Below are 26,359 nucleotides of genomic sequence, written 5' to 3'. Positions count from 1 at the left end.
ATTTTCATGCTCATCATCACACTTATCGATAATTAAGACTCATAACTGTACGATCATAAATATACTGTTGCATATATCTTGAATTCATCAAACAGGTGTACAGCTGAAGGCCATACTGATACGTAACAGATGAAAATGACAAACGTATCTTTTGTTGCGGTTACTGCTGTGTTGGAGTGAACGGCTGACAGGTGCAGTGTCGAGATTGTATTTGTGTGAGTCTCCTGTATGTGGGAGGGAGCAGAGTTCATGGCTGTTCATTAAAGAAACATCGCACGAGCATGCAACAAGTAAACTTGCAAATTAATTGACCTACATATGTTGCCTTCCATCTATCATGACAGAAGCCCGTCTTCATTGTGGTGCGGGAAGACAGTATCAAAAAAAGTTGTAAACAAGCACTGCGGTCAAGTTAAGCAGTAAGCTAATGCTGGCGTTAGCGAGAAGCTAACAAATGCATTTAACAAATTATTGTGTTCCCCAAGAATAAAAGAGCACCTTTGATGCAATTCATCGAATACAACTGCTCAAAATACACCACTCTCAGCTCTCATTGAAAAATCAAAAAATAAAACAATAACTGACAGTAACAATCAGTCTTGAAGTTCTTCAGTTTTGTTTGGTGTACAAATGCTCCATTCTCTGATCCAAATAAATGGAAATTTACAGGTTTGGCACTTAAATCCCAAGATTGCTGAACACGTGTAATGTGGCTAAACCTGCGTCAATAAACGGGGGAAAGAATTTAACTGGGACTAGTTAAATGAATCACTGTTCTGTTTCACACAATCAACATTTCTATTTAAAAGTGAATTTAATCACCCCCTTAATTTAACTTTCATTTTAAGTGTCACCATATGTGTTGAGGTGTTTAAATCAGAACAGCAAATAACTCGAAGAATGTCACATTGGGATCTTGTTTGGGGCTCAGTATTAATGGTATCAAGTGTTTGTACATTGTTACAGTCTGTTTTCGTCAATGCTTAGTTCCAGTAATCACACGATAAACAAGCTTTTGATTCCTCATCCTGTTACAACAAGTGGTACGAATTAAAATGTTTGTTATGTTCTTATATGCAAGAGACTACTGGGAGTGGCAAAACCACTCACAAATGCACTGCATACCCACTTTGCTACTGGTACAACTGAATTTATCCGCAAAATATGTAACAAAAATGCATCAGACGAAAACCAAAGCGGAGCTTATTCCGTAAATCATTTTAGATCTCAAAATGTAACTTTCATTTGTATTTGTTTTGCCAAATTCAAATGATTGCAGAGACCATTGTGGGTTTTATGGAAGGGTACCAATATGTTTCAAATCTATAATACAGTACTATTCTACAATACGATAAAAACAACCACAATATTGTTAAATGAATACCAAGAGCACCATATTAGAATGTGTGTCCTTGTTTTTTGATTGTGCAGGTGTACCTAATAAAGTGGCTAGCAAGTGTATTTCCTGAGCCCTCTGTGAATCCCTGAGGAAAACCACTGAGAGGAGGCCATAGGTCACTGACGGAAAGTCAGCATGCCGCCAGAGAAAGTTCAAGAAAAACATGACCATCTGACAGCAGGTAACCTTTGAACAGACACATATACTTCTGCATATACGCCCAGCTGTTACCACTCGACTACATTCCTTACAAAGGTCACATGGTGACAAGTAAAATAGTCATTTATTTTATTTAAAGTGGTTTACAAGATTCCAATCAGGCTGCCGCTTGCACGAGACATTTAAAGGGAATGATGGGAGTCGCTTCAATTGGCGGCAAATTAAATCAACTGCCCAAAATGCTACAAAATGCCTTTGTTTATATGCGTCACGCTGAACTGGTCTGCGAAAATACTAAAAGTTGGTCGAGCTCGACCTTAGCCCAGATTTAGACTGCACTGGGCACGAAAATTGAGTCCTACAAGTTTCTACCAAGTTATATCGATGAATTACATTTCCCTATATCGTACAGTACATTCATCAGCATAAGTCAGTTTCGCAAAATTACAAATATATTGTGTACATGTGACTGTGATTTCTTTACTCAAAAGAATTAAATAAAAAGAATATAATCAGATTTTATTATTATTATCATCATTATTATTCTAATTGAATTTACGTGCTATTTTCAGTCATTAGGTCTAGTTTTACGTCCCAAACAACATTTTCTATGGTTTTTAGCGCAATTACGGATTTGTTGATGTTTCTCATCTTATCAGAGCAGATGGAACAGGTTATCTTTGTGATACAGCTGAGTTAACCTTGGTAACACTCAACTCCTTCCATGTATTGTTCTCTTGTTGCTTTTTGTCTGCTCTTTAAAATACAGCCGTTGAGTATTTAACACACTTCTGATATCAACAAGGCGGTCGACTTCCGTAGACTGTCACGGTGCCACTTGAATTCCGACGCTTTGAACATACAGCTTGTTCATCCCCATATTTCCTCTCAACGCTCAATGCGGATTAACAAAGTACCAAATGAAGCAGACCAAAGGCTGGCCCCTCTGACACACACATGGCAGCAAACAGACCCTCTCTTATCTCCTCCACAAATGTTAGTCCAGGGACAATCTGAGTATTTATAGCCTCAGTAATTCAATGCTGCTTCATTAAAAGTCACAATCCTACTATAGGGGCCTCTGCCAGAACCATAGAAGCAGGACTAGCATTGTTGTGTATTTCTAATTTGAACTCTCTTAGCAACTTTTTCTGGTCCATTGATAATGTTAGTCTATAAATAAAAATAAAAAATAAAACACATTGCAAACATTACTGTCTCCAATGCATGTAGGTGAGTGTGCATTATCTGAGGCATAACTAGTAACCACAAAGTTGTTCCACAATTGGACTTGTGAAGGCCACAGAGCTGAGCCAAGACAAAGAGTCTTCAAGAATTGCACCCATGGGGGGTGAGAAAGGAGGCTTGCTGTAATTCTACGGTCTGAAAGTAAAGCTGCTCTAATAACATGCCAGAAGTCCAAGAAGAAAAATGTTGGTTGATCAAGCCAAACACTCAGAGTGGGAATTAAAATGTGGAATTGAAGACTTGTCTAGTGTGATTGTGCACACAAGTTACCAAAAAGTAGCAATTTATAAAAATAAATAAATAAATAAAATAATTAGGGGTCACATTCGTGCGGGACACAAGATACTTTTTCATATTTGTTCGAATGTCTTGCAATTGGCTGGCGACCAGTACAGTGTGTACCCCGCCTCTCGCTCAATTAACTGCTTGGGTAGTCCTCAGTTTACCGCCGACACTAATGAGGGCAAGCAGTATAAAAAAAAAAAAAAAAGAATGGATGGGTGGTTTTTATTAAATTCTTTGCTCAAATTTTGTAGTTTAAAATTGCTTTCTTCATCAACAATGTTTTTCATCCTTGTAGTCATACTAGCGATTCCATTGCTGAATTGTAAGCTAAATGCCTATTTTTAAAGGGAACTCAACCTAAAAGTTTTCTTTATAATATGTTCTGTGTAGCCCAGCTAGTCAAAACACCTAATTATTATTTTGTTTGTGGAATATGAATCAAAATGTCAAAATCCACCAGTTTTTAACCATCTCATAGGGCGGCCATTTTGCCTCTTGATGTCAACTGAAAATGACAACAGTTCCGAAGTCACAATCAACCAAAGCAGCAATCACATCTCAAATCATCTCTTATGATGATAAATGTGTGCAAATAAATGGAAATGTTTTCATTCATCCACCATCTGTTAATTAGACTGACCTCATTTCCATGTACTGTATGTTGATGGCAAAGTAGTGACTTCAGCCTTGGTTAATGATATCCGGGCTTGTAACTCCCCACCTGCTCTGTTGCAACCTTGCATCACTCCCTAGTCAACAAACATAAAATTGAAGGCACATGCATACAAAATCACATAATTTCCTATTACTTACCACCTCTTTGTTGAACAAATCCCACCCTAAATCTTAGCCATGTGCTATCAATTAAGGCTCACAAGCTAATAGCAATAACAAAAGGGGGGGAAATATATTTGTTTTAATATTGATCTAAAAAAAAATGCAGGGGAAAAACTAAACAAAATAAAAATGAGAAAAGAAGATGAAAAGAACTTTGGTGAGAGAGGCTGGCCATAGTTCAATAGGAACTAAAGAAGCTCGTGACAACAATCTGTCTTCTTCACGTGCGTTGTACTCATGACCAGTTGCTTTACCTTTAGTCCAATTACAAGAGAAATCTTACAAACACATGAAGGAAAATGTGTTCCGGTTTGATGAAATAAAGCATTGGTGTCAAACTCAAGGCCCGGGGGCCAGGTACGGCCCACCCAATCGTTTTCTGTGGCCCGCAGAGACAAATTATGCATCGAATTGTCTTCACTTGTAAAAACAATTAATAATAAATAGGAAAATTGGAACATTTGTTACTTTTTACTTCTATTCAATGTGGGCAGAGGAGCATAGACCCACAAAAAAGAGAAAAACTGACGCACAAGTACTTATCAAATAATACTGGTAGATGATTGTTTCAACCTGTCTTAAGTACTTAAAAACATTTGGTAGATTTAGTCCGGCACAAATGTTCACATATTTTCTAGGCCTTCAAAGACTCCATTGGGTTACTTAATTCTCTGAAAAACAACTTCCTGTGTGTCTGGGACATTATTACTTATGCTAAGATGACATAATGATTGTGTGTTTGCAGGAGGGATAGAAAAAGGAACAAAAGGGCATACCTATTGAATTACACTTAATCAGACATTGTTTGAAGGTGCAGTAAATTTTATGCATTGGCACTTGTCAGTGTTTAATACCTCTTGGCAGACTGTAACATATTTAATCATTAAATAAATCTGCTAGTGTCAGCAGTAATTTTTTTGTCCTGCTTGACTTCAATCTGAATCAAGTAATGGGGAGAACAACAACTATAAAATGAATGTCCAATGTTTTAAATCCAGTGGAAAATGCATGTTCTTTCCAACAGTCCAGTATGAAGTCTCAAACCTGCTATGAAAACACACATGCCCAACAGAAGCGCACATGTGCACACGCACACTGATTTGTCAGAATTGTGGTGAGTTGAACTCTAATTACCAAAGAATAAGAACTTGCACGCAAAAATATCTCGTGATTTCGGTAAACTCCATTTCAACATTGAATACATAACTTTTGAATTGCATCTGAAAGAGAGAGTGATTTGCAGCAATGGTTTGTTAAGTTTTAAGCTCAGCAGAAAATTGAGCCTGGCAGAAGATTGACAAGAAAAACACAAACAGTAACAGGAAACCAAAGCCTATTAAATGTTGCTGTCCTGTTATGCGTGTATATATATATTAAGAGTACAGTAAATTTTATTATTGCAAACTGTACATATATATTAGTGTTTGCAATAATAAAAGAAATAATTTACTGTACTCTTAATCCTACTTCATAATCTCCCTTGTGTTAAAGAAAGTCCTAATTACTACCATTTTAAAGGAGCGCATGACATCTTTTGATGTAACGTTACTATCCAAATCCAATTAGGTCAGCACTGTCAACATCATTTTGCAGTGATGGTCCACACATTGGCTCCAAATTCACAATACCTTTGTCTATACTGTACCTGTACTGTGGAAATGCAAAAATCAATTATTTGTGAAAATACAAACAAACTTTATGTTGCGAATTTATTGCGGTAATAGAGATTGACGTCAAGTCGCTACTAATACTTGAATTAACTAATAATTTGACTCAAAATTAGATGCAGGGAAATAAAATGGATTATTTATATGTAAATGTGTCTATAGTTTAAAAACATAGTGAATAATAATAAAGTGAGTGTGATTTTCATCCACTTTAATTAATCAGAAAAAGTCAGTCTTTCTATCGTTAATTGAAACATATTTGGCTCACAATATGAGTGCAATAGCATTAAATAAATATGTTCACTGAGGACAGACAGGTTCAACAACAGAAACAAAGTCAGGCAAGCAAAGAAAAAGAGTTGAATAATCCTGGCAACAGAAGTTGTGTTGAACAGTTAGAGGGGATTTACAGTGGATAAACGTTTCCCCCTAGTGGCCATCTACGGCATAATTTCCAAAAAGAAAAAAAGGCAACATCCATTATTTTCCTCTTAATTGAAATTTATGTTGATAACCTAGAGGATAATATCAAACCTTGGCTTTCTTTGCTACCTCTTTGTCCCAGTCAGTGTCAAGAATGTCATCAATTGACTCACCGGAATCAAAGAGAGATGTGTTGAACACACTTTTCAAACCGCAGAGAGTACTTGTTGGCGGGTCCAATTCAAAACACTTTCTCTTCATCTTGCCACCATTTTCTGTCTGCGCTGGTGTTTTGCGTTCCGTTGTGCCAGTGAAAGAAAATCTTGAGAGTTTAGCTAGAGTTGAGGCGGGGACTATTGACTTTGTAGCGCTTGAAGTATCGGGAGGTTTTAATGGTGTAGAAAATTCTTTACTCTTGTCACTGTCTTGGTTTCTTATGTCATCTCGTTGTTTTGTTTCGCCGAGGCTCGGATGCTTTTCATTTTTTCTATATTTGTTGTCTTTAAGAGCACTATTGGTCTTATCACAGCTGCCGACCTTCTGTTGACTGTCTTTGTCTGTTTTGTTTGTACGTTTTCTGCATTCAGGTGCACTCACAGCGGAATCGATGACGTCATTTTGGACCGATGATTTTATCTTCTTCGGTTTGAATATAAAGTCTGAAAACTTGAAAGGAGTATTTTCATCTGAAGTTGCAATTTTGTCTTGTAGCAGAGTGTGAATGGTTTTAGTTGTTGTCTGACACCGAGGGTTATCCTGAATTCTGGAATCCAAACCAGTATGGGACGTTGGATTTGAAACATTGACATCTTCACTTCCATTATTTACAATGACTTCACTTTCTTCAAGTCCTTGCTGTGATTTACGTTGAAGCTCCTTGACTCTTCTCTCTTGTAGATTTTTAGAGACTTTCTGAATCACATGCCCTGAAGTTTGTGCATGTCGTTGGTGGGATCCATGCAGATGATCCTGAGCTTCAGGTTGTTTCTCTTTAATCATTCCACCTTGCTCGGAATGTGTTTTTTCATTGCATTGAGTTGATGTGAATATTGGAGAGAGGATTTCATCTGATGATTGAGAAGCAGTTAAGGAGTAAAACCAATCTAAAGCCTTCTCCTGCTCAGCACCCTTCAAGCAGGTCTTTGGTACGTCAGATGGTGTTTTGGTGATAGTCTTTGTTTCTTCCAAGTGATGATTGTTGTGATCACTTGGCTGATCAGAGCTAGAAGGCTTGATGCTGCTGCTACCAAGCCTTATGAGGAAAAAAAAAAAAAGTAGCTTGGTATCTGTCAAAACTCTCAATTTATAACTGAGATTACACTTTCAATGTTTTTTTTTACTCACCTGTCCAATCTGTCCATCTCCTTTTGAATCAAAAGGGGCAAGTTTAGGCCTTCTAACAGTACCTGACACTGTGTCCGATACTGCTGACCAGAGTCATTTGGGAATGAAGTGAGCACTGCATTAACACATCCTAGCAAACCGCCACCCTAAGAGAGTGCAGAAAAAATTGGAATTTTTGTTCAATAAATGGGAAAAAATATATATACTCTCATGTCTATACTCTCATTTTATTGAATGGCTTTGTGCAGGTTTAGCTTGAGAAGGTTCAAATGTGTATATGTAGCTTCTCCACAAGTTACACTGTAATGTCCTCTTGCTATTTTACAAATTTGCAAGAGTAAAAAAAAAAAAAAATTAACAAAACAGGGATTATTTTTAATACCTGCATGGAACATTCCATCACAGAGACAGCCATAACAGCATCCTCTATCGTTACAGTCTCTCTGTACATGAGACGAGCATGAGCTGTGTGGATTTGAAACAGTTAGTTCAATAATAAGTTTTGTTATTTGTAGTTCTTAAAATCATGTACAGCTTTAATTCATACTGAAATGAATCATCAACAGTTTAAAACAAATGGTCACCTTCAGCCAGTCTGCTCAAACTCTCCAGCATGCGGATAGTTGTGCGTGCAGCATTGCGGCCTTCACTCTGCCTTTGCAGTTGATAGTACCTTGATAAGATGGAGTTGGCTTCCTCTGAAACCTGTGGCCGCAAACGCTTTATTACACAGAAATAAGCCCTCATTTTCTCCATGGACCATAGTGTGGGGGAGCTTTCAGAGGGCAGTCCTAAAAACAAAGAATTAAAAATGGAATCAATGGTATGGTATCCGCAGTATTCCTCATGAGCAGGGTCTCTATTTGGTGTCTTTATCTATTTCTTGCTTTACTAGGTTGCCAGATAATCGATTGCACAGTTTTGTTGCAATTATAGAATTGGAGGTACTTTGCTGCCCTCTAGTGGATAACGATGGTATTATTGTAATAATGAATACTATCTATTTGCAGGACCGGCTATGAAGAATAAATTGCAATATTCTAATCCCAAAAATATGATACATACATTTATAAAAATGAATTTTTGTATATAAAGTTTTTATTCCTTACCTGTACCCTCCAGAATGAAAGAGGAGATGACGCGGTCCCACTCTGGATTTCTGTTGTCCAACATAACCAGAACCAGGTCAAATCGACTTAGCAAAGGACTCGCTAGTGCGATGTTGACAGACAGTGATTCGTTTGGGTCGTACTGGCTTTTTGGATTGGTAGCAGCCAGAATTGTTGTACGAGTGTTCAGCTTACAGACTATACTGCGGAGAGGAAAACAATGTAGAGGAATACAATAACACTTCGGTAATCCTTTTTTTTTTTTTTTTTTTTAAATAATCATCCTAAAATAAATGTCATACCCAGCCTTGGCAACACTAATGGACTGTTGCTCCATGGCTTCATGGATACTGATACGGTCGTGTTCCTTGATGCTGTTGAATTCGTCGATACAGCATAAACCACCGTCTGAGAGTACGAGGGCTCCGGCCTCCAGATGCCAATCGCCTCCGTCCTTCACTGCTGCAACTGTTAGTCCTAAAGCAATTGATAAGAATATGAACTGATTGGCTATGTCCTGATGGGTGGAGTGGGGGGGGTCACATACCTGCACTTGTTGAACCAATTCCAGTAGTGAGGACAGAGCGTGGCATCATCTTGGCCGCGTATTTTAAGATTTGAGACTTGCCTGTACCAGGGTCACCCACGAGCAACATGTGACATTCACCTTAAGAGGAAGAAGATACTTCACAATGAGACACACCAATCAACTTGTAGTTCTTTTGGTATATTTCTTTGTCTAGCGAACAGGAAAAAAAAAAAAAATACCCCTGATCTTGGTTCCGGAAGAATCTATTCTTTGCACCCCTCCAGCCAACACCATGGCAAGGGCCAGTTTAATCACATACATGCCAAATAGTTGAGGGCACAGACTCAACAAGATCTGGTTCCTCCCTACATATTGAGGAGAGAGAATAGAAATGTTCAAGCAGAATTTAATATTGGAAGTGGGTCTGATTTCTCACCACTTATTGGATCACATTTGTAGTGCTCCCAGAATTCTTTGAATTCCTTTTGAACATCCTCCAGAAGTAAAGAAGCAGCACCCTGCTGATTGTTAACTTCGATGTTGTTGGCTTTGAGAACCAACTCCACATCACAGCAATCACCATCATAAAAAGGTTTCCAACGCTGGCACATCACCCCATAAACGGTCACATCATCTCCTGGGAAGCCAAACATCAGATCAGCTGACAATACAAAAAAAAAAAAAATCTGAATTCATTTGGTCGTCAAACTTTGGGGATCCTACCTGACTTACACCTATCCACAAGGTCATCCTCCAGAACCACCACCATAGAACGAGGAATACTTCCCACTGACAACCTCTGCACCTATGATTGGGATGGTGATTGAAATGATTCCTTTCGCAATTCCACAGTACATCATTGACCTTACTTGCTCTTGTATTTTGATCTCCTGGTAATCCCTACAGGCAGTAGGCTCGGAGCCTTCAGACAGACAGCTGAACTTGCATGAGTTACAGCCATTGGGATTGGGGCAGACCACCGGTGGGACGAAGGAGTAGAATTGCTCAAAGTCTGCCTGCTGAACGAAAACATGGCGACACTTGGCGCACATGTAATCACGCTCGTGCTCGAGGACCTATGAAACAACAGACAGATACAAACAGATACTTTAGACAATATGCTATCTGTATTATTTCTGCAGACAAATAATTGATCTGATCACATGGAACATTTTTCATTAAGATTACACATAAAGGCTTATTTCCATTACTTTGGCAAAACTGGTGCGTATGACAGTCCCAGTGACAGACAAGAAATGCCCAACATCTCTCGATCGAGGAATTCTGTCCCTCGTGAGTTCTGGGCAAATTGGTAGACCTGGGCACACAAGAGAGATGATAACAGTTCTTGTAGTTTGTCTACCTTTGTGATGAAAATGTAAAACACAATTAAATTATAACGATTAAATTTAAACTCATAATTATACACACTCGCTTCTAAATTATTTAACATGAGGGATTTAGTGTAAGTTAAAATATTTGCGTATAAAAAAAGCTAATAAAATAAGCAAAAGAAAAATTCTGGTTGGACATGAGAGACATTAGGCTCATTTTCTCAACTTACCTGTGATACGGGCATGAAGAGTGTTTTTCATTCTCGGCTCCTCAGGAGGTAATCCATGCAAATACTTAACGGAGGCATTCTTTGACAATTCAATGGCTGTTTTGTGCAAAACCTTGTCAAATATTGTCAAGACATCATTGGGATAGGCGTTTAAATAGTTACCAATCTGTAGACAAATAACACAAAAATACAATGAAAATACATCAAAAATATGCAATGGGTTAACAGTACTGCCAATGGAATTCAGAACCATCATTGTAATTTATTCAATGAGTGCCAAGACATTTGTTTTGATTTTTTTTTTTTTTTTTATGTTATACTCAATAGCTCTAGTATAATCACCTCCATACTGGCTTCAAACAATGACATGGCATTGATAACAACAGGCTGATGACTGTCGTCATTGGAAATTGCAGTTTGCTTGATAATGTCGTCGAGATGATATTCTGTGATATAGGCTTCAAACATCTGGCTAATCAGAGCCTCCTGTTCTGCATTTATAGCCATATTCAATGGAGATCCACCTGGAATGACAGACGAGGCAAATGTTATGACCACAAGTTTGGACGAAACGTTCAATGAAATGTCAAAACTGAACGGGAAAAACATACCATAAAACGCACCCCTGCTTCTTAACAATAAATTTGTGGCGTAGTTTTCAATGTGTAAAAAAAAGCTTCAACAGCTAAGCAAGGCCCCAAACTTTACGTCGCGTAGTAAACTGGAACTGCAGCATTTTTCATTGTAATTGATTTTTGTTCCGATTTCTAACTACGTACCTGGTGGTGATGATAATAATAAGAAAAAGAATAAGAATAATAATGTCTGTAATTACAGTTAAATTAAGATATAGGACAGCATCGCCTCAACAAACATTTATTTTGACTAACGTCAAATTTCCCGCCCGAATATATAATACCCGAATCTTGTCTGTGAGGCAGGTAATGTTGCCGAACAGTATTTTAACAGTTCAAGATTCAAGATTGATTTTTCAAGTTGAATATTTATCTTTGAAAAAGTCAAACATAACGCGTTTAACTGATCAATAGAACTATTACAGTAAAGGAAAAATTATCAAGAGGAAAAAACATACGCATAAGTTTAAAACGCAGGGAAAATTATCCCTGGAACCGGAAAAGGAATTGCCAATTGTGAACAATTGCGCCCAATAGGAAATTTTCAAAGTCAATTTTTAAAGATTAAACAGACATGAGCACACAGTGACCCATTAAAGCGGCTCAGTCGAGTCAAAATAAAATAAAAGAAAAATAAATCATACGCTACAGTCGACATTTCGTGAGCTCGCTCCACGCGTGGAATCCCACGTGAGGATTGTTACGTAAAACTCCTTTCTGACCAATCAGCACCAAAGCACTAGAAACGGAAGTTGAAGGAGGCTCGTCCACAAAACGGTAAACATTCGCATCGCATCCCCCCAAAGCCTTCGAAAAAAACGAAAACCAAGAATATTTCGTCAAAGCCGTCCAGGTTTCGAGATGAAACACAACTCAAACGTCCCGGCTTTCCTCACCAAGTTGTGGACGCTGGTCGAGGATGCAGACACGAATGAACTTATTTGCTGGAGTCAGGTAATGGCTGCGGAATTAGCCTGCTTGTTGGAGAAGCTAACAAAAAACAGGTGCTCGCTACAATAGCACACGGATAGTTGTATTGAATTGTTGTGACTGTTACCAAGTTAACGAGTAACATGGCTTGTCAAATTTAAACGTTATATAAATCGAACGTGGGATTTTATTTGACCAGCTAAACGTGTACACGAACGGTTGAGAGTAGCTAGCAAGGAACATTGTAGTGTCAAAGCTGTATGCTCACAAATTTAGCTGAGTCAACAGTCATTTCCGTCTTACATTAGGACGCATCAAAAAATAATTTTACAATGCCCAATTTTGTTTTTAAGGAGGGCAATAGCTTCCTGGTGCTGGATGAGCAGCGGTTTGCCAAGGAAATTCTCCCAAAGTTCTTCAAGCACAACAACATGGCCAGCTTCATCAGGCAGCTCAATATGTGTAAGACATTTTTATTTGCATTCGTCTGAGTTAGCGACTCCAAACATCGCGAGAATTCAGAGACTAGTGAAACAACTTGGAAATGCTATAGGTTTATTCTTGTATAGGAGGAAAAATAAAGAAACTATTGTAAAGATATCAGAGAAGTAGTAGAACATTAGTTAGCAAAATCCCTTGCTTGTCATACAACATTGCATCAAGGGCGAATGAATGTGCGGTGGGTGTTTGAGCTTTGAAGGTTCGGGAGGTCTCGATTACGACCACGATCACACACAAACTTTGGAGTTTTTTTTTGAAGATGATGGTCAATTTAAAAAAAGAAGTACTCCATAATCGTCCTTTGAATTCAGTGTCTACTGTACAATGAATTAAATTCTGATCTACTTTAATTGTTGTAATCGTTGAGTTATTTTAACCATCTGCCTGATTTTTATATATTTGTTCTATCAAAATACATTTCATATTGTTCATTTTGGCTTAATAGTGACAATATTGAATAGGTTTTGTTTGTAAATTCAGATGGATTCCGTAAAGTGATGCACATTGACCAAGGCATCAAGCAGGAGAGAGATGGGCCTGTGGAGTTTCAGCACACTTACTTCAAACATGGACAGGATGACCTGCTTGAGAACATCAAGAGAAAGGTGAATGTTATTGAATTTCTTATGTTCACGTTTTCAAAAGGGGCATTTTTTATATACATGTAGCTCATCATTGATTTTGGTCTTTTAATTCTGTCATGTTATCAGCCAAATAGAGAAACTGCTAAAGATGAACAGAATTTGTCATTTCTGTGTGTTTTTCTTGGGCGGGGTCAAAATCTATCAATTAGGTCTCAAACACACGTCCCGAAGAAAATAAAATTCGACAAGAAGACCTGTCCAAGATCTTGGCCAGCTTTCAGAGTGTTCACAGCAAGCAAGAAAACATTGACGTCAGACTAGCAACACTGAAGAGGTAAGTGCAGCCTCCAGAAAGTTGGGTTGGATTCCTCATCTAAGCCTACTTTTCTTTCACACTAATTTTCTTGTTTAGGGAGAATGAAGCTCTGTGGACAGAGATCTCTGATTTAAGGCAGAAGCATGCACAGCAGCAGCAAGTCATCAAGAAGGTACTGTAAATGTGGGTCTTTACATGGTGTTTCTTCTTAATGACTACAACTTGGGCCTGGTTTTGTTTCTTTTTCAGCTAGTACATTTCATTGTCACTTTGGTACAAAACAACCACCTGCTGAATTTAAAGCGCAAAAGGTGAGTGTTCAAGTAGAGATGAATTGCAATATTTGATGACACACTTGGCTTTTTTAATTTTTTTTTTTTTTTAAGCAGGCCCAGTCTCATGAACAGTAATGGAAAGAAGACCAAATATATTCACGAGATCTACGATGACAAGGTTTGTGTAGAGCAGGTCAGTGCCAGCAATTTAACACGCACAATAAACATTTATTACATTTCAGAAATTTGTGTCTATCAGTCTATAAATGTTCAAGTCATGACAAATGTGTAATCTAGTGACTAGTGATTCTGTATAATTAGAGTGGTTCGGTAATTGTTTTTCATGAGGTTGATTTTTCTGACCTACTAGTCACCTGTCAGCAGTCGGAATAGCGTTAAGGCCTCTGACGCACTAGATGACATCATCATCTGCGACTTCACGGAGAACGACGTAGAGAGAGCCACCGATATCACAGATGGCTCACCCAGAAACAACGAGCTATGGTGAGTCAACTGACCTAACATTTTAACGATTCGGCGACGTATACAAAAAAAATATATTATTCAACGAATTGATTTCCTCAGTGACGTTGAAATAGTGGAAGTAGATTTAGACGACTGCCCGGTGCTGGAAGCCGAGGCAGAGGGCAGCACAATCTGCATCGAAGACGTCAAAGAACCTGACGTGGGACAGCCGAAAAGCAGCACATTGGATAGCAACAGACCGACCAGCAGCGCTCTTCAGCTCAATAAATCATCCGGTCTTAGTCTAGATGACCCCGTCATGATAATGGACGCCATACTAAAGGAAAATGGGGCCATCTCACAGAATATTAACCTCCTGGGCAAGTAGGTTTACAGTCATGTCTGCTATCTTTTTGACAAATCGACGTTATTCTGACTGGGCATTTGAAGTTGTCATAAAAAAATTGTGGAGAAAGTCAAGTTCTTTTGGTGTATTTGTCCCTGTTGCCAGACTTGAGCTAATGGATTATCTGGACAGCATTGACTGCAGTCTTGAGGATTTTCAGGCCATGCTGTATGGAAAACCGGGCGTCGACGTTGATACTTTGGAGGTTAAATATAATACATTACCGGTACTTAAATCTTCAAGTAGCATCCTAATCTATTCGATTTCTTCTTGTTTCCAGGAGAGTGCGTCATCCAAACAGATCCCAGCCCAGACAAATAACGGCAAGCTGATGGAAAACAACACAGGTGAGTGGGTTTCCTCACATTTGACTTCTTAAGGTCACACTTGGGATAGTTGTTTGCTTACTTCATATTGATTCCTTGTTGTTTGCGTTCAGACAAGCAGTTGATTCAGTACACTTCCTGTCCGCTGTTGGCCTTCCTGGATGGCTGTACCACGCCTGCAGAAGTGGAGGTGGGCGGAGGGAGCAACACCCAGCCAGAGCTCTCCTCCACTTTAACCACCTATGTCGGGTCAGAACCGCCGTCAGAGCTGCTGGACAGCAGCGTGGAGTCAAAGCAGCCCGTCCGAAGCTCCCTCATCCGCCTGGAGCCTCTAACAGAGGCCGAAGCCAGCGAAGAGACCCTTTTCTACTTGTGCGACCCTCAGGCCATCTGCCCCGAGATGGATGGGGTGTAAGCATGGAGGCGACGATACTGTTTTGTCCCTACGACATCTTGCATCCCCCCTCTAGCTGCAGTGTGTGCCTTCAACGATAAGGCTTTTACACTGAACCGGTTATGAAAGGAAATTAAGCTAACATTTTATAATTACTGTACTTGTTACATGAGGCTTTGTTGCCATGTGAAAAAGAAATTGCACTGCTTCTTCTAAGAGTTGCATCAGCCGTTAAATGTCAGGTCAACTCCAGGATTAGTTTCCACCTGTTCATACATTCTTCACCATGACTACAAACTGGGCACAGTTCACAAACTGGGGGCATCTCTCTCTTGAGAAGCTGGAACTTGTCTTGTGCTTTGTTAAAGGGAAACCTTTTCTGTTATTTGTTCACGTTTGTTGTTGGTCTGGATTGGTTTTAAGCCTGTTCTCATCTTATGCTTAAGTACGTGGCACAAACTGTAGCTGGTGTAAAATGGCCCCGACATGGCCCCGCAGTCAGGTCAAAAGCTAAAAGAAAATACTGATAAGCTCTCCTTAGCAAATAGACTGTAAATACTTATATTTATTCTGGTTAGATTTTGTTTATTGTTCTCATTGTCTTTCCACAACATTTCTCATAAAGCAACATTCCTGATGTTAAGAGTCACTGTCAGGCGTGCTTCTCTGAATTCCCTTGGACTTGTTTTCATAACATTCTTGACAACTGGAACAAAGCTATTTTAATGAGCTTAGTAAGTACAAAAGGAGATGCAAAAATCCTTGAGTTGTTTGGACAACAAAAGTTTCTCCGAGTAATAAAGATGGCGGATTTGTGTGAAACCGTTTTGCTGCACAAGTGTCGGCTCGTGAGTGACCGATTCGTTCAAAAGAACGTATGTTTTCAGTGAACGAGAGTGAACGAATCACTTCCTAAAGTGATTCGTTCTTTTTTCAGTTCATATGACTTCAACCAGTAGATGTCAGTCATGCACATTGAAGCTGGTGGCACCATGCCGTAAAACAAAACGAAGAAAATGACTTAAGTTCCTGTTCACGAACGAGTCGTGAATTGCATTTCCCGTTCACTACTGAACGGATCTGGGAGTGAACGAGTCAGTGAATGATTTCCATTTCCAGTTCATCGCAAGAACGAACGGATCACTGAGGGAATGAGTCAATGAGTCAACTTCCTTCCCCGTGCATCAACGTATAAGTCATCGAACGCGTTGCGGCTCCTTTGCGTGAACAATTCAGTGAATGAACGTGATCCAGAATGGAGATCAACGATTTGCCAAGGAAAGAAAGAACTACACACTGAAAGAGCACTTCTTTTGTGCTCGTTTTCTCCAATCTAACGACTAACTTTACTCCATGAAAGGATGCGCCGTTACAGTGGGGGAGATTAGGGAAATGTCGCCGTCTGGCGGACACGCCGTTGTAAATGAATGGGGTTTGGCACTTAGTGCATTTTCTATTTCCCCCCCGAATGACACTTTGTAAATGTTCTACGACCCGCTGGGTTTCCGTGGGACTTATGCTTCTCTTTGGGCAATCTTTATTTTATAACACACAGTAGTTTTTTAATAAGGTGTATGCATATACACGCCGAAATATTGTTATCCAATATATCTACTGCAATTTCACATTAGATTGCTGGTTTGAAATGTACTTTTATTATTATTATATTTTAGTAAACATTTATGTTCAAACTTTATTTCTTGTTTTACGTCTCCCTCGTCATCTTCATTTCATTGTCCGGAGGGAGGTACATGTTACATTCAAACAAATGCGTTTTGGTGGTCGTTGAAGATGTTAATTGCTAACGCTAGCTTCTGCAAACTTTTTAGCTTGCATGCTTGCAAGATGGAAGCACGCCCAAAGTGCAAGTTGACGCTGAAAGAGAGCAAAAGCAGTTAGTTTTAAAAGATTAACAAATATTGAACACCCACCTTGTCATTTCTGGAAGAGAGTGCGGCTGGCGGAGCGACCAGAGCAGCGTGGCGCTCGCTGTCAGAGTAAGTGACAGAATGGGCGAGGTCGCTTACTTGACGCCTTTTATACTCTTTGTGTGATGACGTCACTAGAAGAAAAAAAAAAAAAGGCGTTTGAATTAATTGCCGGGGAATTTTGGCTTTTTCATTTGGTAGTGTATTGTACATAGCGGCCGTCTGGCCGAAAAGGCAAAATGTACATGTTCATTTTACACTGGGTTACATAGGAGTGAATGGGGGCACTGCCATCTTGCGGTAGCTTGGCATCATTACATGAACCGCTTCATAAAGCATGAACCGCAGTCTAACACTATGCAAACTTTTGCTCATAGTCTGCTTCGTGTCGGACTCGAACCATGGTCTCTCGCTCATCGGGTAAAGTTATAAACCATTCTGACATTTTGCCTGGGAAACGCGACCTTTTTATTATGTAGTGTATTGTACATGGAGGACGTCTGGTCGAAAACGAAAATTGGACATGTTCATTTTACGCTGGGTTATATAGGAGTGAATGGGGGCACTGCCATCTTGCGGTTGCTTGGAGTCATTACATGAACCAATTCATAAGGCATGAACCACAGGTTAACTTTCGCTCAAAGTCTGTTAGCTTATTTGGTAGTGCTGCTCCAAAGACTGACGTACTAGATATAAACATCTGTTCCATCACATTGCTTTTGGTTTACAAAACCTTTGCAGTCAAAGTAAAGTCTGGTGAAACCTTAGTGTATAACAATACATCATGTTCCATTTCGGCTTATTGTTTTATTAAATCGTTACAATACACTTAACATTTCAAAAGTCAGATTTGGATCAAAGCAGAGGTTATAGCCATAATACCTGACAAGTGCAGAGTGTGGAAAAAAATAACACTAAAACTTCAAAAGTTGAAAATCAAAAGGTAGAGCTAATTATATCTAAAATTAGGAATCAGTTGTATGTGGAGGCAGCTAACTAGTTACTATCACAGCTGCTCTGGAGACCTGCTTATTTCAACAACAACAGTTAGTCAATGTTTGGATGATAAACACTACGGACAAAAATATTTAAAACATTTAAATAATCCAGGCAACATTCTTCACCAAATATTTCAAACTGTAATATAAATACAACAACATTTTCGTCTAATTTTAACTGGTGCATTTTATAGTCAGCAAATTAGTGTACTTTTTGGGATTATTTTGGAAATCTTTTTTTTTTTTCCTTCTGTTCCAGCATAACGGGAATGACTTCACTTCCAGACTTTCCACATTTGTCCAAATAATGATTAAACCCCTCAAATTCTTGAGCAGCTGTCACCTAAGATTTTAAAGTAAAAGCATGCAACAGTTTTAACAGAAAGAACTGGGAAACATGCGTGAATATATTTACAACAGGAACCACAACACATTGCTTTCGAGTCACAATTACAAGCAGAGAGACTCTCCTGCAATTTAGAGATGGAACGCACGCAAAGAAAAATTAAAAGCTGAAATAAAATCCCATTTACCAACCAGCAGAAGCGAGCACACCTACTTTTTTATGGGCTTTGCAGTAACAGAACACAAGCGAGGCTAATATGTGCAAGCGGTGGGGGACGATGAGTGTGTTTCACTCAAAGTCCCTGTTGACCAGGACCAGTGGAGCCACCAGCGTCCAGACATAGAGAGCGATGCAGATCCAGCTGGAGGAGATCTTCACCCACACAGAGGGCCATTTGCTCGTCATGGCTTCGTAGTTGGAGTCAGGGCTGGAGGGAGAACACAATATACTGTCTCAATTGCCTTTGCAATATTATACATGGATGGATGGATGATGCAGTTTAAAAGTAGCTTTTCCAAGCGTTTTCATTTTTGTTCCAAAAATATTATTTTCAATTCCCATAGTCTTTCATTTGGTTTTCATTAGCTACAATAACCTTGATCTGAATCCCTTTCTGTGAGTCTTAGCCATTCCAACTACTTACCTGTACCAATTAGTGAGAGTCATCATGATGTAAAGTGAAGCCAGGAACAGCATGAAATGGAAGAAGGAATAGGAATAGGTGACTCCGTCCTTCTCATTGTCTACAGCCCGGTTGGCCGCATCGCCCTCCTCAAAGTTGTCAGCCTGAGGTCCGTCTTCGATCAGAGCCGACTCATCACTCGTGAGAGTCAGTTTGTTCACCTGGGCGTTGGACGAGTTACGAATACTGCAAAGACCAAAGACAGACGGGCGACAGTCTACACAAAGAGACGAGGGAGGGGTGCGTCCATTTTAAGAGCTCAACTGCTTGTTCCCTTACCTGGAGTAGAGGACACACATGAGGAAGAGGATCAATCCCACAAGGCCCTGGGCGTCCCACCACTGGACTGCATGGTCCTCACTCGAAGGGGTGGTGGTGTTCAACCCAATGATACCCAGAAGACTCGGGTTGCACTTTCTATCTGTGAAACCAGAATTGGACATTGGTTTGAAAAGTCAACAAAACATGACTGAAACTTGCTCATATTTGTTACATTTATTCAAACAGTCCTGATAGTTATCATACAAATTATGCTCGAGTTCTTACCAGGCTCGTTGGTCATTGCGGACCAGGTCAAGTACATCGTGTACAGAGTCACGAGAGAGGATTGCAGCAGGCCGGATCGAGGTTGGGACTCCTTCACTCACACACACACAACAAACATTAGATCATGTATAGCGTGTCAAAAAGTGTGTGTGTTCTGTGATGGCTACCTGGATCTGAGGCAGGACGGAAAGAACAGACACCCCAAGGCAGAGCAACATGTTGATGCTGACAAAGACCTTGTTCTCAGTGCATCCATCGGTGTGGGTGTAATAGATGTAGAAAAGGATAATGGCCACCATGGACAACACATAGTTGAGAGCAGTGGCAGACAGCAGGGCTGCAAATATAAGCAAAGAGTAATCTTAGAGCCTGATGGGTTTTTTTTTCCCCTTAATTTCATCACAGCTATGAAATGTTCAATTTAATCTTTCTATTTGTTTGAGGGCCATACCTGCATACCAGCAGCGTGAATTACCCTCCTCCATCTTCTCGACCCATGACTCGTTCCAGGAATGGGCAAAGTCAATAAGTAAAACCAACTGGATGAGGATAAAGCAGAATGCACCCGCCATACCGATGTAGAACCAGACTGCAGGAAAAAAAAAGAGGTTATTTCCCCAAACTTGTCATACAAATTTGCCCGATTTTGGAGCCAGACTAAGATGTACAATCCAATCAGAGATAAATATACTCCAAACTGTGGATAGATCACAAACAGGTAAAATTACCGGTTGTAAAAGAACCCTCTGCGATAAAGAAAGCTCCAACGGTGATAGCAGCAGCTGCTGCAAACTTGAAGAACCAAAACCTGCAAAACAAAATGAATTACAGAATTCCTCCAAATGTTCAAGATACTATTAGACACAATAGAAATGTTGCTTATTTTTCCTCTGTCTGGGGTCTTACCCATTATGCAGTGCAGCTCGGGGGTCTTTGCTGCTCTTGACTTTGATCATTAGCAGAGAAAAGAGAAGGAAAAACATCGCCATGCCGAAACAAACGCGGTACACAGCCTTGTAGCCAACCAGCACGTCACAGTTCACATGACCCTTCACGCCAGGGATGGATGAACCCGTTCCTCCCTCACAAAATCCTGGAATCTAAAAGAAAGCATGAACAATCATTACATCGTATTGTCATTACAACTCCAAGTTATAATCGTGTCTGTATTTTATATAATGGCAAGTACACAGCGGACATGATTATATTATTACCAATGTCCTCATCACACTCATTACCTTCTTCAAATGCTCCTCCATGCCAGGCATCAGCATGATACAAGCAATTCCCACTCCCAGCAGAAGGAAGAAAGCGTATATGAGGCGAGTCACCGTTGAGTTATTTCCACTAGGACAGCAGCGACACAGCAGACAGGGGGCGCTGCCGCACAGACACGGGATCTGGAGAAAATAGGTTATTAAATGAGAAAATAAGTTATTAAAGCTAATATTACGTCACGATAAGGTTATAAATCGCATGTCAGGGTAGCGAGTGAGTCTCAATATAGTCTGATGTCAGGCCGTTAATAAACTGTTGCAGACTTGTTTACATGGCTGCTGTGTCGCAATAGCCAACCTCGTATCAGCTTGCTTTGTTGACATCATTGCCGATTCTTGTTGACCGTTTACGACACACGACAAAAACTAACAAATTGAAGAAAAATAAAACAAACCGCTTGTTATGTACGAACACAAACACTACAGAGCCCCCGGATGTCGTTACATTAATCGACGTCGTTTGTTTCGGTTTTGTATTCTTGAAGAGAAAACCAGACTAAAAACATCAGTCTTACAATATAATTGAAACTTTACATTCGATACATAACCAAAGTCACCATTTTGTAAGCAATAACGACCTGCGTCACTGTAAAAATCACACGGCCTTTGCTTTTGTTATTGCACAGTCATGCCATCAAATGAGAAAGGGAAATAAACTACTAATAAATACTGACACGTATGATTATGTTATTGAAATATATCATTTATCAACGTGTTACATACCCAGCTCGCCATGGAGCACAAGCCCAGAACGGCTCCCATGATGGTCGATGTTTACTCTTTTTAACTCGGATTCGGAGATGGCCGCGAGTCTCTAAACAGAAGATGGATGATTTTAACGTACGGTCGTTTACTCTTCTTCACTGCTCTGTGTCGTTTCCCAAGTGTGTACATATATGATATTGCCCCCTACAGGACCACAAAGGTACTCTTCAGACTTGGAGTGACATTTTTTTTTCACCATGGATACGTTTTTAAATACACTATAAATTAATATAATAAACAAATAAATTTATTTAGATTTTTTTTATTTGAACATAAAAACGTGCTTATGTGTTAAATGCATGTTTGTGTTTACCTTCAGTGTTCAAAACTTCATTGTAAATAAACAAAGAAAACGTATTTACTATACGGTACAAATTTTTATTTCCATTTCCATCTGTAAGACCTCAAGTAATGGATAATGACCATGTAGTTCTGTTTGAGCAGATGGCTTCACTGTAAAATGTACAAAATAATAATAATAATACAGAAACACACGCTCATCAAGCAAGAAGAGTATGATTTTCAAAGAACTAAAAAGAAAGCTAACAATACTGTTACAACTATGTACATAATAATTTACATTCACCACTGTAGAGGCTAGTCTTTATAATAACATTCAGTCTCTTTCAGGTACACGTTAAAGTTGTGTACAATGATTTGTCAAAGGGATCTGAAGCTTCATTTCCTTTTAGAGAAGAACGCCTGGAAGTGATCATCCAGTTTTACCCGCTCACAACTGTGGGCCAAAACATCCCACATATCCACCGGTACTCTCCAACAGTCAACAATATTTTAAGGAGAGTATTTTAGGTCATATACTTTCCTAAATTACACGTAAAGTAGGTTCCCCCCCTGACTCAGGACTTAAGCTGGTGTATGCAACAGTTGGCTCTAAAACTCGATGACTGGACTGGAGGGAGTCTGTAGGACGATTGTTTGTGTTTCTAAACTGCTTGTAGACTCGGGGGTCTTGAACCACATAGGTGGATGCAGAGGAATAAACCACCAGGCCCAAAATAATCAAGAAGAATGACATCAAATAGAGACAAGAAAACTGCAACACACAAGCGAAACATAGTTTTAGAAAAAATATGTATTTTGAATATGATTATTTATTTAGCCTATACCTTGTAATGAAAGAGGAAGAGGCCACACAAAAGACTGTAGAGGTCAGCTGTGAGCAGAGAGAGATTTATCGAGGTGGCACTCGTCCTCTTCATGACCACTGGCATGAAGCTGTACAAGATGAACATGAAGGCACTGAAGCCCACATAGAGAAGACCTGTGACATAAACAATGATTTACTTGCAGAAATGTAAAACTCCAACAGAGAGGTAAATGGACAAAACTTGCCAATCTGCCAGTCCCAAGGAACCTTCAGCAGCTCCTTGTGTTCCATAATGGCCCTGTAACTCAATAGACAAACTCCTGAGGACTAATTATGTGCATCACAATTTGTGGAGCAGAATTTTTGCATCCTCATTTCATCTTCAGAAATGAAATATGATTTGTATAATATTCAGATTTACATTTTAAACACAGATTGATTTATTACTCACAGTTGGATGCCACTGAAAAACGACCCAAAGAGACCCATCATGCCCAGGAACTCCACACGGCTCAGGTTCTTCACTATATACTCCTCACAGACGTTGGAGATCCCATACAAAGTTGCTCCACCCAGAACTAACATATCACCAAACAACTTTTGTTCCCCTAAACAATAAAGTATGAAGAAAATACATGACTTATTTCATCCTTATGGAAAAACATAAAAACTGACTGTGTTTTTGAGTCGGCTCACCGAGACCCTTCTGCCGGCCAAGTAGGACATCAGCTCCAACCATGCATCCGATACCCAGAAGACACAATAATGTGCCTACAATGTGGACGGCTTTGTATCTCACCAATAGAAAGAACCACGACAGCAGTAGGACCACTGGGAGGACAAAGCAGTCTATCAGCTGAGAGGAGGAGAAAGAACAAAAATTGAGATCGAGCATTGCTCAAACAATAAATCAAACACTTTTGCACTGTATTGTATCTCGATTTAGAAGAGTGTAATTTACTTCATTAGGCCCGCATAATACAGCTAAAGTGATTTAACGGCTACTTAAAAACCTCTTCAAGAAACACTGCATTTCTTATCACACAGTTATAAATCACATTGTCACCAAATGGATGCTCCTCCAGAGAAAATGAGAACATTATTGAATTTTACGACTTGGAAATTTGAGTCAGTAAGGTCAGCAAATGCCACATCAATATTATTCCTACAGTCAGTAAATACAAAATACCTGTACACTGGACAACGTGGTGTATTGGTAAGCTTTTAGTATCAGGTAGTTGGCCTCGATGTCAATCAAACCTAAAATCATATACTTCCACCAGCGCTGTTTCAAAATGGCCAGTAAGTTGCCTTCACCTGGTGAGATGGAGACATTTATTTTCAATGTTCTTTTTTTTTTTTTGGGTGGCGGTTATAAGAAGGTGTCGCAATACTGCGTCTGCATGTTTTGTACGTACCTTGCCTAACTGCCAGCGTGGTGGTGTAGACCAGAAACAACAAGATGTAGTTGAGAAAACTCTGGAACACTGGTGTGTTAGCATGGAAGTCATCAGCCAGGTACTTGCTAGTCAGGCCAATGGCACAAATTAACAAGGACAGGACCTGACCCAAGGCCAATGTCACAAATAGATCCCTGCAAAAAACAGGAGATAAATTAATCATGTTTGAGTCCTGTGTCAAGTTGCATATTATAGATTTGTAAGAGAATAAAAACAAAGAGGATTATTAGGAAAAATATGCATGCCTTTAATTAACAAAGTTTATTGACAGAGAGGAAGGAGCTCTGCAAACATACAAAATTAGCATAATTAAATAATAAATAATGATAAACTTAATGTGCAGCGAACACTAGCAACACAATTAATAATAAATAAAATGGGACTACTTACAGAGGGAAAGTTGGCAATGCGATACGAGATCCACGTAAAAAAATGATCCAGAAGAAAAATATTGACGGAACATTAACTAATCAAAAAATAGCTTGCTGCCCTCTAGTGGCCGGAAGAAACCTTACAGTACTGCAGCAGCTCTATTTCGACGATGGTTTTTTTTGTCCCCCATAATGAGCGTTTGTGGAGTGACTGGGGCCTCAGTGACTTGTCAATATGGGCAATTTAGAGTTATCAAACAACCTTCTGTGCATATTTGAGGAATGTGGCTGTAAGATAGAGTATGGCAAAAACAAGCATGTGAAAAAAAAATTAAACTACATATTGGAAGGATGCCTTGTGATTAAATTAGGTTATTGATCTTCTCTAAGCACAGAATGTGTACGAATAATATAATCTATGCACATTTTAGATCAATTCATGTGTCTTTCAAGTCACTTATTCTAAGACTTTATAATTCATGTTTGGAGGTTTCCACTGAAATGACTTGACACGGGCACGAACACACACTCTCAATGCCACGGGCCTGTTTTGCTGATCTCAAACTCAGCTTGCAGTCTGTCCAACCGCCTGAAGACAGACAAGATCATCCAGGGCCAAAAAGAGCAGATGGTAAGAAAGTGAAGGGGAGTTATTTGGCGTGTACTCGTGCACGCATGGGTTCACTAAGATGTTGAGAAACAAGTTTGCATGTCATTAAATAAATAAAACAATGGCCTTTTTTTTTTTTTAACAATCAAAAGGTGCAGGTTGACAACCCGAACAAGACGTGCAAATCTGTGCGTGAAATATACTTGAACATCACGCGTGACGTGTACGCAACGTGTTTCTGTTAACATCTGTTGCACATGATGAAGCTTTGCAGAAAAACGACATGACAGGTGATGTTACAGGTTGAAACAAAAGGAGCCTCCTGCAGTGAGGAGCCGACCACTGTCAACGTCAATTAGATGTGAAAGGATGCTAGCGCGGGCACGCCATACCTGCTCAAGACCTTCCTGATCCGCTGGTACACGCTCGGTGCCGGGGTCCCCGTGCCCCTGGGAAGGCTCTCCACAGTGGACACGACGGAAATCATCATTGCGAGGGGGAGAGATCAGAACATTACCGCTTCGTGGATGATGGGAGAAGATGGGCAATGGCCTCAAGAAGAAAAAAAAAAAAGAGCCTCCTATGTTCAGAGTTGCAGGTTGAAGAGCTCAGATGATGTCCAGGTGGACCACATCGGCTTCTAGGTTTGTGAGTGACTCCTTTGAAACCGCAAAACGAGAGCCAGGACCTATGTGGACAGTAGAATAAATTTACCACTAGGGGCGCCCTTGTATTCAGTAGCGCCTGGAAGATAGCTGTAACCGCCCCTGTCAAAAAAAAGAAAGCAATACTTGGTGTATTTATTGTTTAATTTACTGAGGATTACTGATTGTGGTGCTATGCATATTTTTAAATCACCAAATACTCACATT

General features: G+C 39.6%; 4 protein-coding genes across 15 annotated transcripts in view; 1 reads left to right on the top strand and 3 right to left on the bottom strand.

Moving 5' to 3' along the window:
• mcm9 (minichromosome maintenance 9 homologous recombination repair factor) overlaps positions 1-12,567 on the bottom strand; it is a 34,478-nt gene extending 21,911 nt beyond the window's left edge. For 2 of the 8 annotated variants that reach the window (XR_015068860.1, XM_085937273.1), the window contains exons 1-16: positions 11,176-11,652; positions 10,907-11,088; positions 10,565-10,730; positions 10,212-10,318; positions 9,870-10,076; positions 9,724-9,805; positions 9,437-9,637; positions 9,240-9,365; positions 9,019-9,138; positions 8,774-8,948; positions 8,472-8,674; positions 7,947-8,153; positions 7,745-7,827; positions 7,363-7,508; positions 6,192-7,270; positions 3,732-3,840 (exon numbers count right to left, since the gene is read on the bottom strand). Coding sequence is in view for 7 of the 8 variants with exons in the window: in XM_085937273.1 (XP_085793399.1) it covers positions 3,773-3,840; positions 6,192-7,270; positions 7,363-7,508; positions 7,745-7,827; positions 7,947-8,153; positions 8,472-8,674; positions 8,774-8,948; positions 9,019-9,138; positions 9,240-9,365; positions 9,437-9,637; positions 9,724-9,805; positions 9,870-10,076; positions 10,212-10,318; positions 10,565-10,730; positions 10,907-11,071 (3,135 nt within the window). In the remaining variant the exon portion in view is untranslated. Of the gene's footprint in view, positions 1-3,731; positions 3,841-5,789; positions 7,271-7,362; positions 7,509-7,744; positions 7,828-7,946; positions 8,154-8,471; positions 8,675-8,773; positions 8,949-9,018; positions 9,139-9,239; positions 9,366-9,436; positions 9,638-9,723; positions 9,806-9,869; positions 10,077-10,211; positions 10,319-10,564; positions 10,731-10,906; positions 11,089-11,175; positions 11,653-11,848; positions 11,872-12,397 lie in introns of those variants that run through there. The other 6 variants (XM_085937270.1, XM_085937271.1, XM_085937268.1 and 3 more) reach the window with 6 other exon arrangements.
• hsf2 (heat shock transcription factor 2) lies at positions 11,772-16,073 on the top strand. 3 transcript variants are annotated; one of them, XM_085937278.1, is made up of 12 exons: positions 11,772-11,976; positions 12,483-12,591; positions 13,111-13,235; positions 13,424-13,548; positions 13,627-13,702; positions 13,780-13,841; positions 13,917-13,998; positions 14,176-14,309; positions 14,391-14,654; positions 14,782-14,881; positions 14,957-15,023; positions 15,116-16,073. In XM_085937278.1, the coding sequence occupies exons 2-12, from the start codon at positions 12,561-12,563 to the stop codon at positions 15,415-15,417; spliced, it is 1,368 nt and encodes a 455-aa protein (XP_085793404.1). In that variant the 5' UTR covers positions 11,772-11,976; positions 12,483-12,560; the 3' UTR covers positions 15,418-16,073. The 3 variants fall into 3 exon arrangements, with proteins under 3 accessions (XP_085793404.1, XP_085793402.1, XP_085793403.1); XM_085937276.1 differs by having other exon boundaries at positions 11,773-12,153; XM_085937277.1 differs by having other exon boundaries at positions 11,774-12,153; positions 13,920-13,998.
• Positions 16,074-18,111: 2,038 nt separating this feature from the next.
• Positions 18,112-22,037, bottom strand: serinc1 (serine incorporator 1). Of its 2 annotated transcripts, XR_015068958.1 has the most exons (11): positions 21,897-22,037; positions 21,135-21,296; positions 20,803-20,996; positions 20,625-20,704; positions 20,348-20,485; positions 20,064-20,233; positions 19,897-19,987; positions 19,630-19,771; positions 19,312-19,536; positions 18,882-19,095; positions 18,112-18,665 (listed from the first exon to the last, which is right to left on the bottom strand). XR_015068958.1 is itself a non-coding variant. In XM_085938091.1 (10 exons), the coding sequence occupies exons 1-10, from the start codon at positions 21,933-21,935 to the stop codon at positions 18,957-18,959; spliced, it is 1,380 nt and encodes a 459-aa protein (XP_085794217.1). In that variant the 5' UTR covers positions 21,936-22,037; the 3' UTR covers positions 18,112-18,956. The 2 variants fall into 2 exon arrangements, 1 of the variants encoding a protein (XP_085794217.1); XM_085938091.1 differs by having other exon boundaries at positions 18,112-19,095.
• Positions 22,038-22,315: 278 nt separating this feature from the next.
• slc35f1 (solute carrier family 35 member F1) lies at positions 22,316-26,071 on the bottom strand. Of its 2 annotated transcripts, none has more exons than XM_085938227.1 (8): positions 25,880-26,071; positions 24,465-24,640; positions 24,236-24,363; positions 23,743-23,902; positions 23,498-23,654; positions 23,292-23,350; positions 23,066-23,220; positions 22,316-22,992 (listed from the first exon to the last, which is right to left on the bottom strand). In XM_085938227.1, the coding sequence occupies exons 1-8, from the start codon at positions 25,975-25,977 to the stop codon at positions 22,762-22,764; spliced, it is 1,164 nt and encodes a 387-aa protein (XP_085794353.1). In that variant the 5' UTR covers positions 25,978-26,071; the 3' UTR covers positions 22,316-22,761. The 2 variants fall into 2 exon arrangements, with proteins under 2 accessions (XP_085794353.1, XP_085794354.1); XM_085938228.1 differs by having other exon boundaries at positions 23,292-23,344.
• Positions 26,072-26,359: the final 288 nt, after the last annotated feature.

The sequence above is a fragment of the Syngnathus leptorhynchus genome, chromosome 18 (genome assembly GCF_054491065.1).
Source record: "Syngnathus leptorhynchus isolate UIUO chromosome 18, UIUO_Slep, whole genome shotgun sequence".
Lineage (NCBI taxonomy): Eukaryota > Metazoa > Chordata > Actinopteri > Syngnathiformes > Syngnathidae > Syngnathus > Syngnathus leptorhynchus.
Note: the sequence above shows the minus strand (reverse complement) of the source record. Positions and strands in the feature narration are given on the sequence as shown.

What these genes read in the sequence shown, in the direction of transcription:
- hsf2 (XM_085937276.1), top strand. Translation starts at nt 12,061, where the DNA reads ATGAAACACAACTCAAACGTCCCGGCTTTCCTCACCAAGTTGTGGACG. An exon ending in AGCAGCAAGTCATCAAGAAG is followed by an intron (nt 13,703 to 13,779) that starts GTACTGTAAATG and finishes TTTCTTTTTCAG; the next exon opens with CTAGTACATTTCATTGTCAC. An exon ending in TCGACGTTGATACTTTGGAG is followed by an intron (nt 14,882 to 14,956) that starts GTTAAATATAAT and finishes TCTTGTTTCCAG; the next exon opens with GAGAGTGCGTCATCCAAACA.
- serinc1 (XM_085938091.1), bottom strand. Translation starts at nt 21,935, where the DNA reads ATGGGAGCCGTTCTGGGCTTGTGCTCCATGGCGAGCTGG. An exon ending in TGGAGGAGCATTTGAAGAAG is followed by an intron (nt 20,997 to 21,134) that starts GTAATGAGTGTG and finishes GCTTTCTTTTAG; the next exon opens with ATTCCAGGATTTTGTGAGGG. An exon ending in ATGTGTGTCCTCTACTCCAG is followed by an intron (nt 19,537 to 19,629) that starts GTAAGGGAACAA and finishes TGGTCTTTGCAG; the next exon opens with TATTCGTAACTCGTCCAACG.
- slc35f1 (XM_085938227.1), bottom strand. Translation starts at nt 25,977, where the DNA reads ATGATGATTTCCGTCGTGTCCACTGTGGAGAGCCTTCCCAGGGGCACG. An exon ending in ATCAGGAAGGTCTTGAGCAG is followed by an intron (nt 24,641 to 25,879) that starts GTATGGCGTGCC and finishes TGTTTTTTGCAG; the next exon opens with GGATCTATTTGTGACATTGG. An exon ending in TCCTTGGGACTGGCAGATTG is followed by an intron (nt 23,221 to 23,291) that starts GCAAGTTTTGTC and finishes TTTATGTCACAG; the next exon opens with GTCTTCTCTATGTGGGCTTC.